Below are 13,684 nucleotides of genomic sequence, written 5' to 3' on the forward strand. Positions count from 1 at the left end.
ACTTTACATCCTAATATCAGTCCCCTCTCTTCTTTAAGGAACCCTAATGCAGACCCTCCCCACATTCTTCCCTTCCATTCTCCTTTCAGAAGGGGCACACACACACACACACACACACAACCCTACACACACACACACACACACACACACACACACACACACACACACACACACACATACACACACATCCCACATGATATCATAGCTGGACTAGGTTCATACTCTTCCATTGAGGCCAGGCAAGACTGTTCATGTAAGGAAACTGGATACACAGGCAGCCAAGCAACAGATTTAGGGACAGTCTAGTTGTTGGATGACTCACATGAAGACCAAGCTGCATATCTGCTACATATGTGTTGGGGCCTAGGATCAGTCTATGCTCAATCTTGGTTGGTGGTTCAGTCTCTGGGAGCCCCCAAGGACCCAGGTTAGTTGACTCTGTTGGTCTTCCTATGAAGTTTCTGTCTTCTTTGGGTCCCTCAGTCCTTCCCTCAACTTTTTTACAATACTCCCAAGCTACATCTAATGCTTGGTTATGGGTTTGTGCATCTCTTTATATTGGCTGCTGGGTGTAGCTTCTCAGAGGACAGTTATGCTAAATATATCTGCAAGAATAACAGAGTATTATTAAAAGTGTCAGGGACTGGTTCTTGCCCGTGGGATACGTCTCAATTTAAACCAGCTATTGGTTGGCCATTCTCCCCACCTCTGCTCTATCTTTGCCCCTGCATATCTTGTAGGCAGGACAAGTTTTGCGTCAAAGGTTTTGTGGGTGGGTTGCTGTCCTTATCCCTCCACTGGGAGTTCTGTCTGGCCTCAGTAATTGGCTACATCAGGATCCATAGCCCTCACTGCCAGGAGTCTCAACTAGAATCACCCCCAGAGATAGATCACATCCAGGTCTCTATCTTGTCCTAGAGATTGCCCCCACCCCTACTTCAGATTTCCATTCTCTCTTCCCTGCTCTCCCTACACCTGATCCCTGCCCTGTTCTGCTCCTCTCTATTCCCTCTCTCATCCAGTTCCCTCCCTCCCTCTCTCCCTCCTTCCCTCCCTTCCTCCTCCTCTGATATGTATTTTATTTCCCTTTCAAGATAGATTCAAAATCCTCTCTCAGGCCCTCCTTTTTATTTGGCTTCTTTGGGTCTGTGGATTATAGCATGGTTATTCTGTATTTTATGACTAATATCTACTTATACATGAGTACATATCATGCATGTCTTTTTGGGTCTGAGTTACCTCACACAGAGGTGGTTGCAGAGCCTTGTGAGTTACATGGAGAAAGACCGCAATGAGATCTGATGTCAGTAGACAGATCAACATTACTTGGGGTGATTGAAGGTTTATAAGGTTTTGGAGGACCAAGGGTAGGGACATCCAATATAGGCAAAGATCATTGGCTGGGGATTTAGGGTACCTGGATTCCCTCATTAGCATGGGGAAGCATTTCAGGAATCTCAGGTGCTTCCTGAACAGGTTCTGTAAGGAGAAAAGAAATTGGCCCTACATCTAGCTGAAGCTACAAGACTTTCCTCAAGTAGAGGTGTGTATTGAAGTTTAGATTCCACAGACAAGGTCAGAGAAGGAGAAACTTTGCTAATGAAGGGAGTTTCCCATGTTTCACCAAGCCCAGAGGCTATCTGGTCAAGATGTGCTTTGACCTTAATTAGCAGTTAGTTTCCCACTATACTTGAATACAAATTATTTCTATAAAAGCATAGCTTTCATTTCAACTTAAAATAGTTGAAACTGCAGGGCTTTGGAGGGGGGTCTTGCTTCTGGTTTAATAATAAAGATACAGATATCTGCATACATAGGCTGTTGGGCTGTTTTTGCTTGGGCAGCCTCGGCTAAACCCAGCTAACTCAAGCCGACTTCCCTGCCACTATGCCCCCATCTCCAGGTGCTCTCTGCTTCCTTCTTGTCCAAGTTTCTGTGTCCTTCTGCCTGGTAGTTCTGTCCCAGCTCCTGCCAACAACAAAAGTCACACTCTTGGGGGTGGGGGGAACTATTAGCATAGCGGGAGAGGTCCCACAGTTTACAACCTATCTTTAGGTTTCCTTTTGGCCAGATTGGGGACAAGGTGACCTTTTGTGACCTCCCTCACAGCAACAGCTAGCTTTTTATCATGATAATCTCCTAGAAGCCTCTTTTAGGGCAGGTAAGGAAGTGATAAACTTTGACTTATCCAGCAGCATCTGGCAGCATCTGGTGCTGTCAACACAGCAATTAACAAGGAGGATATATGGACAGACTTACATAGCCATTAGATACAATAAATGTGGGTGTAGGTCATCCCAACATCTCCCCCATAGTACAAGAAAGGACTTTATCTCTAACATCTGTAAACTACATACAGTAAGAACAATTGTGAGAACTATCAGGGTAAGAACTATGTTTACAATGTTTATTCCATTTCTATTTGGGAACTTTACAAATAAAGTACTCCATTATCTGTCTCATCTTGGTGAGCCCAATGTACTGTTTGTATCAAATGAACACAATGAGAAGTCCCCTTTAAGTTTATACTTATAATACAACAAAAGAAAACTTAAGATGTTGAGCTTGTGAATATATTACCAAAACTCCATTGATTGATTTTCAAATTTTCATTATAAGAGTAGCAGAGCAAGGAAAAGGAAATCTGAAGTGTTTTCCATTCTGTTTAATACCTTAAATCACTTTCTTATCACTATTTAAGCTTTCGTGTTCTCCAACCTTCTTAACTTTCACAGACCAACCTTAAAACACCATCCTAGATCTTAAAACACTGTCTTAGATCCTCACAACTTAAACTTCAGTATCCTCAGACCTTATATAAAATGGTAACAAGGGAGAGTGTATCTAGACTTAGTAGCAGCAGCTCTAAGAGAGTGAGGACCGTTGCCTGAGCTTAGAATTGAGAACACATCTGGAGACTTGGTTTCTGTTGTTAAGCTGATAATTCTTTCACTGAACAGATAGTCTGGGTCCCTCTGTGGTCAGAGGGGGAATCAGCCTTTGGCTACCAGACCCAGAAGATCTGACAGACTTTCCTGGGAAGCAGAAACTTAAGGGATGACTGTCCTTCAACTCCCCTGTGTCCTGCTTGCCCACAGTTGGGACCATGTGCTATCAGAAGTCACTCAATGGCCCATTTTGCCACTTTTGAAGCAAACTTTAGGTGGAGGTTCTTCTTTGGAGGAAAATAGGGGTGCTGTAAGGAGCTGACATGTCTATCAACAAAAGTTTTTTTTTTTAATTAAGCATTTTAAATGCTATATTCTGCAGGTCTCTGAAGCATTTGAGGACCACCTATCCATCTACAGTATATCTAAATAGACAAATATGTTTTTTGTTTGTTTCTAGTTATCTGTGTTAGGTTTAACATAGAAAACATACAAGAGACTAAATGAAGCTTATTCCTGTCATTAATTATGTCAGTTCTTAGCATGAATACAAGTAAAATTCTGAATGGATGCATTAAAGGACTTGATCATTTATAAGGTGACTGACTATCAACTTGTATTTCTTAATTATCCTTAACAGTTTACAGTAGTAGTCTTTATAAGACTAGGACTTAGGCTTAGCCTTTAGCATCATGATTTGGAATTGAAGCTCTTTTGGTATCACAAGAAAACTTTTAATCATAGATATAGTTGAAAGAAAGACTGAAAACTTTATTGGCCCTGAGGATATGACTTGAAACCATTTAAAACTTTCACTATTAACACATACCTGGAAACAAAGTAATATGAAACAGCATTAGCAGGAGAATTGAATTTATTTGAACACATATGCAGAACGTGTGTGAGTACATTCATCTCTGTGGTTCTCATTTCTCTCATTCAGAGATCAACACAGCCACAAGACTGGTGCATTCCAACTTCCTCTATATTATACAATTATATGATTTCATTGGCCTAGAAAATTATCATATATAGCAACATGTCAAATTATTTAATCTTATCGTGTCCTTTTTAGCCAAAGGAACAAACAAATTTTGTGTGTTTTTAGCAGAGTTCAGTTACAGTTATGAATATTGTATAGATTTAAGATTCTTTTTCCATATTTCTATGTAACCATAGTTTTGTTCATTTGTATTTTATTATTTTCTAATTGTGTGTATTAAAATGCAAATGAAGTACAGATTTTAATTGTTATTTGAAGCATTATCTTCTTCAAAGAAACAGCATGTGTCTTGCAAAAATTTCTCTGGTGCTCTTTAGCCCAGAAAGTAATGTTAGTTGTGCCCACACTTTAGAAGGAAAGAACTATTTTAGGCTGTACTGAGCATAGGCAAACATGCTGTCATGTGTATATTTAGCCCTGTAACATGATCTAATCCTCCAAGAATGGAGTGATGATCGTGAACTAAGACCCACTATCAATGTGAGAATGGAAATAAACAGTTCATTTCTGAGGAACTTTGAGATGGAGTTTCAAATACTGAAGGAGATTTTTAGATGAGTTGCTTTTTATTTAGAAATTATGTCAATACAGAAGTTAGCTCATTGGGACCTTCACCCAGAATGGTAAACTTACTACACAGCGCAAAGAAAATCTTTTAAAATTTTTACACATTTTTAAATACTATTTAAAAAAATAATTACAAGCAAAATATAAATTATTAATATGAAGTTTCATAAAAAGTTATCTTCTACTTTATAGTAATTAATTATTTTATATCACTTAGCTACATTATTAATTACTTAATAAGTTACAAAGAATTGTTATATACTTACAACCTTTCTAGTCTTAGAAATAATTTGGGAAATTCCAGTATTAGTGTATTAGTGTGATTCCATCTGATGTTGACCTTTGCCCTTAGTATTCATGGATTACACATCAGTAGTTTCAAGCTACTAAAGATGAAAAAATGCCTGTAACTTTGACCTTTATTTAATACATTGAGATTATTTTATTCTCATTATCTTATCAACAATAGAAAATAACAATGGTTTACATCATAGTTACAATACAGTCATAATTGTAAATAATGTAGCAGTTTAAAGCACAGTAGTGAATGTGCATAGGTTATGAACAGATATATTATCCTACTATATAAGAGACCTGAGCATAGGAGTTTTGTGCCTTCATAGGACTCCTATAATCAACCTAGTTTGTTATTCTGAATGTACATTTACTCTTTGTTTTAACCTAAAACTCACCCTTATTGTCCCCCTATTGTGTGACACAGTTTTGAGTAATCTATAACAGAGAAATAAAATAATATATTTCTGCAATTTTCTTTTTTACCTGACCAATAGTGGGTCTTAAGTGTTATCACATTCCTTTATGATCATGATGTGTATAATCATATAATTCTCAAATTTTATTTTTGTGTGTTGTCTTAGTCAGGGTTTCTATTCCTGCACAAACATCATGACCAAGAAGCAAGTTGGGGAGGAAAGAGTTTATTCAGCTTACATTTCCATACTGCTGTTGATCACCAAAGGATGCAGGACTGGAACTCAAGCAGGTCAGAAAGCAGGAGCTGATGCAGAGGCCATGGAGGGATGTTCTTTACTGGCTTGCTTCCCCTGGCTTGCTCAGCCTGCTCTCTTATAGAACCCAAGACTACCAGCCCAGAGATGGCACCACCCATAAGGGGCCTTCCCCCCTTGATCACTAATTGAGAAAATACCTTACAGCTGGATCTCATGTAGGCATTTCCTCAACTAAAGCTCCTTTCTCTGTGATAACTCCAGCTGTGTCAAGTTGACACAAAATTAGCCAGTACATGTGTGTTATGATAGAGATGAAACTATGGCCTCACACATCTAGACATATATTCTACCTACAAGTTGTATCCTGCTGCAAAGTTCTTATACATTTTTCTTGGTTCTTAAGAATGATATTTCACTCGATTCAAATACTTCATGAATAAGTTTTACTTTGTTAAGGGAATCATAGGCAATATATAATTATTTTAAAATTTTTAATTGAGAGTCAAGAAGAAACATTCTTTTCTCTGTTTCAAAAATTCTGCAGGCTTTCCCCATCAGTGTCCCCTTCAATGAGCAAAATATAGGACAAAGTAAAACTGAAGTAGGACTGAAGCTCCTTCTAACATCTCATTCCCACAGCTGGAAAAATTTGGTCAGTAAAACTAAATACATGTACTTGATTGGGTGGAGTGAGATGGTGTGGAACTTGATCTTCTGACACTTACTTTCCAATATCCACTTCCATTGCTAGTGGCTAAGTATCCAGGGCTGTGTTACTGTTTGCTGGGAGAATGGATCCCTAGAACTCACAGGACCTAGTTTTAATATCAGCATTGCAAAAATAGAGGTTAAAAAGAAAAATCTATGAAGGAATATTGAGAAATTGCTGTGGCTGATTTTTGCATTCATTGGCTTTGTTTTTAACTTTCATAACCTGTGGTAGAAAGCACACTGGCATAATAATGGAGACGAATCATGAGCAGTTTATCCAGCAGGGAGAATTGGTGCGTAGCCACCTGTCAATGAAACGTTATTTTCTATAGCCTTACTACTCCTTATTTTTCTGTATCACAGGCAGCTGTTTAGACAAGTGCAGCAATCAGATATATTAAGTTTTGCCAGGGACAATAAAAATGCTCTGCCATAAGGGTTAAATTTAGATGGCTCTCTATCTGTTCACCCAGGCTCAAGAAAATATGTAGACCAAGACCATACAGAAATACTTCAATGGAAAAAAAATGTTGTCTCATAAAAAGGACAAAATAAAATAATGTCATACGATGCATTTTGTTATTATTTTTCTCCACCAACTCCTTCCAGACCCTCCTAAGCCCCATCCTCTTTCTGTCTCTCTCTCTCTCTCTCTCTCTCTCTCTCTCTCTCTCTCTCTCTCTCTCTCTCTCTCTCTCTCTCTTCTCAAAAATCAAACAAATAAAACAAATAAAACATAAAGAAAGAGAAAGAAGGAAAGAAGGAAGGAAGGAAGGAAGGAAGGAAGGAAGGAAGGAAGGAAGGAAGGAAGGAAGGATATTTTGTGTTGGCCAGTTGCTCTTGGACATGGAACCTGCAGTGGTTCCAGGTTGGTACAGTCAGGGACATGCCTTTGAAGAAAACTGATTTTCCTTTTCTTTTCAAATAGCTTCTTGGTATGCATAGGTTAGTTTTGAATTATAAGCTCAAAGAATCACTTCTTTCATGTGAAATATATCTCATACTAAGGCATGAGAATGAGATCATAAGCATGGAGAAGGAAGGAAGTCCTAGAGAAAAAGTGGAGGTCAAGTAGGTGGAAGTGGGATTAAAATTCATCATTGTGCTCTCAGGGCCTCTAATTCATATTCATAGGTATAATTTTAATAAAAGCTTTAGATTTGGTTATTACTCAAATTACACTTTGCTTATATCAAAATCAAAAAACATTAAGTCAAAATAAGTCCCTGCCGTACACTGACGCAAAAACGGAGGTCATGACTTTTTAGTTTTCATTTCTCAAAAAGCTTGTCCTTAACATCAAGAGAGATTCAAGAAATATCTTCAGAAGGTCCTGACTGAAAAACTACAACAACCACTAAGTATTACCAAGAGCTATTACTGTCTGTTAATGATCATGTGCATTTTGGGTTTTTCCGAAATGATGCTAGTTTTCTATATGATGATAAGTAAATGCCAAAATCTCGTGTGGTGTACATCATAAACTGTAATACATGTTGTAGATAAGGGTGAGTATAACACTGCTGGTTCCTCATTTTTACCTCAGTTACGCTGATCTTACGGCATGAGACATTCTAAGTCACCCCACCATATGTGGGGCATTGGGCTCTGCACAGACAGGCTGGTCTCCAGTTGAGCTGAGGTCTGAACCCTAGAATGGTGATAATTCACCTTCATGACAAGGTAAGCGTTCCCTCATGCTCCTGGAACTCTGACTACTGCCTAAGTTACAGCCCCCCATGGCCCCAACAAGAGAAACATGACTAGGAGTCAGGTAGGCAATGGCCCAAGCTTCTGGCCTTCAGGCTAAACTCTTCCCCAGTTACCTAGCAATAGTGAAGACCATTAAAGGGGCTGTTCAGCCCCACCTCACTCTCTTACTTCTCACTCTCTTATTTGTCTCCCTCCTACTCCTCACTCTCACCCCCTCTCTCCTCTCTGTCTTCTCCTCTCTTCTCTCTCTCTCTCTCTCTCTCTCTCTCTCTCTCTATCCCTCCCTCCCTCCCTCCTTTCTTTCTCCCTACATTTCTATAATAAAGCTCTAAAACTATAGAGAGAGAGAGAGTCTCTGCTCAAGATCTGCTGCACTTACTCTCCCCGGTGCTGGGAACCTTACCCCTCTCTCCCATAACCCCGGTGGCTTTAATGTAGTTCCGGGAATCCCAGGTAGGGCTGCCCCTTGGCCAACCCTGAAGAGTGGGATAGAGGAATGCCCAGCCAGAGCTGAGTGGAAGTGTATGGCAGCTCTCCCATGCCTGACAGACCAGAGAATAGGTAAAACTCTGGTGGGGCGTTGGTCTTCTCCCTTCCCCCACTTCCCCTGGGCCCCGCCTTTTTTAGTTCCCAACACCCATATGCATTAGGGCTCCTGGCAGTTAACTAAAGTTGTTAAGATGCTTCATTCTTCTGAATAAAGGAAATTATAGCTATGTCAAAGGCTATGTTAGGCTTCTGAGAACAAGAACATGTTTTAATCGGAATAGATTTCTGTTTGAACAGTTCTCGAATAAAATTATTAATGGTTCTCTTCTTTTGTCATTTATTCAAGCAAAGATGCAAAGACTCATCTCAGGAGGCCAAGAACAATGTACAGTCTGAAATCGTGAATTACGTATGTTCTTGGGTTGCAAACTAGGAGATATAAACATCTCAAATCATGTTTAAATTTAAAATGTAATTTCTGTATTAGTCTGAATTCCTCTGTCTAGAAGTTACATAAACAGAGGTGTCAAAAATTTACACATGATAAAATAGGTTTTAATATACTAACAAAGTCTGTATATCAATTAATAACATTTGTTTCATTTTGTTTCAGGAGCAGGTGAATCTGGGAAAAGTACTATTGTCAAACAAATGAAGTAGGTACCGAAGTATTTTGAATGTTTGCAATTTGATGTTTCTTTACACATTGAACAATTCTGTTTTAATTATTTATTTTTAGTTTTTTATTCTAATATAATTACATCATTTCCCCCTTTACTTTTCTCCCTACAAATCTTCCTACATTCCCCTTCTTGGTCTTTTCCATATTGATTGGCTCTTTTTTTCTGTAAATTTTGTTACATAATTGTGACTAAGTATGATCTGCTAATGAAGTCTCACCAATATGACTGGTTACTAATTATGAGCTGAAATAGGACTAATAGACATCCTAGCATGGACAGGGAACGCCCAAGAGGCTTCAATCCTACACAGAATTACAGGGACATGAGGGAGGCTGACTGCTGCACAAATAGTCTTCTACAGCGAGGAGACACCAATCAGTTGCCCAGTACCAAATGGTAAACCATGAATGCACACATACAAGTAACATTATACACACTGGGAAATCCTAAAAGGAATGCTTTGTGAGCAACTTTTCAGTATTGAGGAAATCACTTCGGTATTTGTGGATACTGGCAAAGTTATCCTGACCTTTTGAGTATGTATATATTCCTTCTATTTTTCAGTAAAAACTGAAGTTTCTATTTTTCTTTTGAATTTTGCCTTTCAAAAGTATTAATCCCAGAAGCTATGTCTTAATCATATCAATCCTCAAATGTTCTAGTTTTGTAACATTGTGACTATAAGGCAAACATTTCAAATATGCCAATTAAGGATCCATTTGAAATTTGGCAGAAATTGGCCTTTTTTTTCTATAGTATGGGAAATATTTGTTCACTAATATCACTCGAAAAGATTCTGATGTGCGCTTACATTAATTTTTTTCTATTCATTCTTTACAGTGGGGTAACTGCTGAATTTTCTGAATGCAAAAGCATTTTAAAAAATACCATGATTAAAAGCTTCAATAAAAAACAAATAAAATGAGGTTAGATAATCAGCGATGAAGCTCTTTGGTTAACCCAGCCCACTTTTTACTTTGATATTATATATCATGATATATTATGACATTAAAATGTCATGTAATTTGCTTTTCAATTTACTTATGAATGAGTTTTGAAGTTTCATATATAGATGCCAGAAAATATTTAACCCTTCCATCTGTTTCTAAAACATGGCTTTATGACTTCTACCCCATCCTAAGAGCAAAGTTATTTCTCATTCTTTCACATAATTATTCTTTTCTACTACCCTCTTATTTGGGACATAATCACACTTTGTTATCTAATTTGTTTTATTTCTCTATGTTTTATAATCTTAAATATAGTTTTTTAAATGAATAGTCATTTTGCTATATTAAAAAATCAAATATTAAATCATGTATAGTCAGACAAAAATAGAAAACTAGAAAGCCAATAATAATTATTATAGATCTATAACTGACTAATATAGGCTAACTAATGGAAATATAGGCTGTTATGTAAAACAATAACGTGCCAAATACATGGAATCAAAGAAAAACTAATGAGCAGTTGGAGTTTACCTGTTACAAAGAAGTTAAATCATATAATTCATTCAAACTCTACTATCTATAAAATAAAAGCTCAAGTCAAAAATTAGGCATTCCTGCTTACAATAAATTATAAAAAACATAATTTTAGCTTGATGTGGTAGTTTATTCTTATAAGCCTCAGAAGGCTGAGACAGGAGGATTACTACAAGTTTGAGGCTCATCTGTGCTATAAAGAAGCTATGTTATATCAACCAGAGCTGCTAATAATTTTACTTCTAATTGTAGAAGTACATTTTGCAAAAAAAAAAATTAGTAGAAATAATTTTTCTATATTTAATATAGGTTTATGGGTGGAGAGATGGTTTGGCTGTTAATTGTACTTGTTAACTTTGCATAAGATGAAAGTTAGTTTCCAAGAACTCCACCCTCCTTCATGTTTCCTGTGGATCCTACAGACCATACCCCACGCCCCCATATGTCTTTCCTTCCCCCAACCTCTAACCCCAGCAAGTCCTTTCAACAAAAGCAGGTCAGTAAAACTTATGGCCATTTAAACCCATCCCTAACTGTAGTTGCAGGGTACGTGGTAGCATCTTCAGGTATCTAAAGGAACCAGAGACACATACACGTTACTTATATAATCAAGTAAAAGGGGACACAGAAAAAATAAAAATAAATCATATATACACATATAAATAACTGGGAAATTATAAGCATTCTTTGTCTATATATATTTCTGAGAAACTTCAATGAGGTTTTGAAATATATAACAGAAGTAATTTAAGTATACAAAGTATGAAACTATATGTAAAATATGATTTCTGTAATTATTTAAAATGGGAAAGTAGAAGATAAAGACTCCTAAATTAAAACAAAGTATAAGTAATCAATTTCCAAAATGCTGAAACTATTCACCATCCATTTGAATTACTAATGTATCCAATGCATGTGTATACAACAATCTTTGCCCAACACCAGTGCTCAGCACATGTCCAAACTTGATAATTGCATACATCTATTCACTTGTATCTACAAAGTTCCTCTTCCTTTTGACCATTAATGTGGATCTTATTATTCCAAAGTCATCAGATTATTATTTATGCAACTCCTTGTCTTTTATGTTTTTAGTATATCTACTGTACTACATTTTTCCTAATGTCTCTTTCCACACAAAGATGTGGCTATAAACTTTTTTTTTTTTTTTTTTTTTTTTGGTTTTTCGAGACAGGGTTTCTCTGTATAGCTCTGGCTGTCCTGGAACTCACTTGGTAGACCTGGCTAGCCTCGAACTCAGAAATCCGCCTGTCTCTGCCTCCCGAGTGCTGGGATTAAAGGCCTGCGCCACCAGGCCCGGCATAAACTTTTATATGGCACAAAAATCTTCGAAAATGATCATTCTTTCTATAATTTGTTGCTGCCCATTAGAAATTTTATCATGATGGAAAGATTTGATGAATATGTTTTCTGAGCCATGTGTGATTTCAATGGCCATTTGAAGATCTAAAATGTAGATTTTCTTGTAACATGATTGGTGGCTGCAGTGTGCCATAGCTGCTGCTGCATCAACAGAAATTCCACTCTGGTTCTAGTGAGAGGAGAGACGGGAGTGATTCATTCATTCTTTCAGTATATAATGAAGAATGAAGTTGCGCAATAAAATGGTATTAGTTTGAACAGAGTCATGAACCAACTTACAGCTAGAGAAATCTTTCTAAAAGAAATTGTATTTTTTCTATTGTATTGTATTGTTCCTCACAGGCTGAGAAGAGACGGAGGAACTAATTTTACCAAAGGAACTCAGATACCCCAAATTTATTCACAATTACCATTTTTAAATTAACAATTAAATCATGGTTTGTTTTATTTTGGATGGAGGGCTGGGATTTAGTCAACAATTTTGCCTGGATCTATTCAGAAATAATACTCTCTGTTTTCCTGTGGTCTAAGTCACCATTGAGTTTTTTCTTTTTTCTTTTCCTTTCTTTTCTTTTCTTTTAATTCTTCCTTCCTTCTTCTTTTTTTTCTTTCTTTCTTTTTTTTTTTTTTTTTGCCTATTGAAGTGATTTAATAGATCAATGCAGATAAGCATGGCCCTGTTGAAAATAAACATGAGCATGTGTTGGTAATCAAATGTAAAGGAATAAATTAAACACACACACACACACACACACACACACACACACATACTTCACTCCTCTCAGTGCCTGGCTCTTCCATTTGATAGTTTAAGCTCTTCAAAGGCATTGAAGCGGTGTTTGTGCTCTGTTTGCCCCTTATGCTTGAGGTTCCATGTGTATAGGCACAACATGAATCTTGAGAAAAGTGACACTCAAAAATAAAAACACCCAAAAAAACCAAAGCACGTTAAAAACAATATAAAATAAACAAAAGAGCAACAGGAAGAAACAAGAATTTATCACACAGTGAAGATGCAAAGACACACAATGAGCACTAGCACAGATTTTTAGCTTTAAAGGGGACATCTATTTTAAGGTATTATTCTTAAACCCTAAGTCAAACCTTGACTTCCAAGTGAATGAGTGGAAGGAAGAGGGAAGCCCAGCCAACGCTATGGTCTGGGTAATTCAGTTCTCTAGACCCAAGAGCACGTACACACATGGAGGAATGGCAACAGAGAGCAATTATCTGAACAAGAAAAAAAAAAAAAAGAAAAAAGAATGCCTTTGTTAATGCTGTAAATAGAAAGCAGGCACTCCTACTTCCAGTTGTTCCAAGTATGTTTTAAATGATGGGAAAAGCCAGGGCTGTTCCACTAAGTGACTTCACATCCTGCAGAATTCATGCTGTAAACACCAAAGGATTCAGGTCAGGACGCTCATCTCTGACCTGGAGATCAGTGAATTTCCTTCTTGAAAATGGAGTCTAGGTTGTAAAAAGAAAAATCTCTGTGACTTATATATTTGAAAAAGTATTTGATCTAGAACAGGTTTTAAATTCTTCTTATATTTAACACGCATTCCTCCCACATTGTATGAAAAAGACAATGAATGAGAAACATTCTCAAGTGTTAAATTGTCCAAAGTCAGAACATAATCATCATTAAAACCCTTTCTTTTTTTTATTTTCTTTATTTACATTTCAAATGCTATCCCAAAAGTTCCCTATACCCCCCCACACCCCTGCTCCCCTACCCACCCACTCCCACTACTTGGCCCTGGCCTTCCCCTGTACTGGGGCATATAAAGTT

General features: G+C 37.2%; 1 protein-coding gene across 1 annotated transcript in view; it reads left to right on the top strand.

Moving 5' to 3' along the window:
- LOC110316158 (guanine nucleotide-binding protein G(t) subunit alpha-3) overlaps positions 1-13,684 on the top strand; it is a 49,567-nt gene that overhangs the window by 7,984 nt on the left and 27,899 nt on the right. Inside the window, exon 2 of the mRNA XM_021190254.1 lies at positions 8,956-8,998. Within this exon, the coding sequence (XP_021045913.1) occupies positions 8,956-8,998 (43 nt within the window). The remainder of the gene's footprint in view (positions 1-8,955; positions 8,999-13,684) is intronic.

The sequence above is a fragment of the Mus pahari genome, chromosome 2, assembly GCF_900095145.1.
Source record: "Mus pahari chromosome 2, PAHARI_EIJ_v1.1, whole genome shotgun sequence".
NCBI lineage: Eukaryota > Metazoa > Chordata > Mammalia > Rodentia > Muridae > Mus > Mus pahari.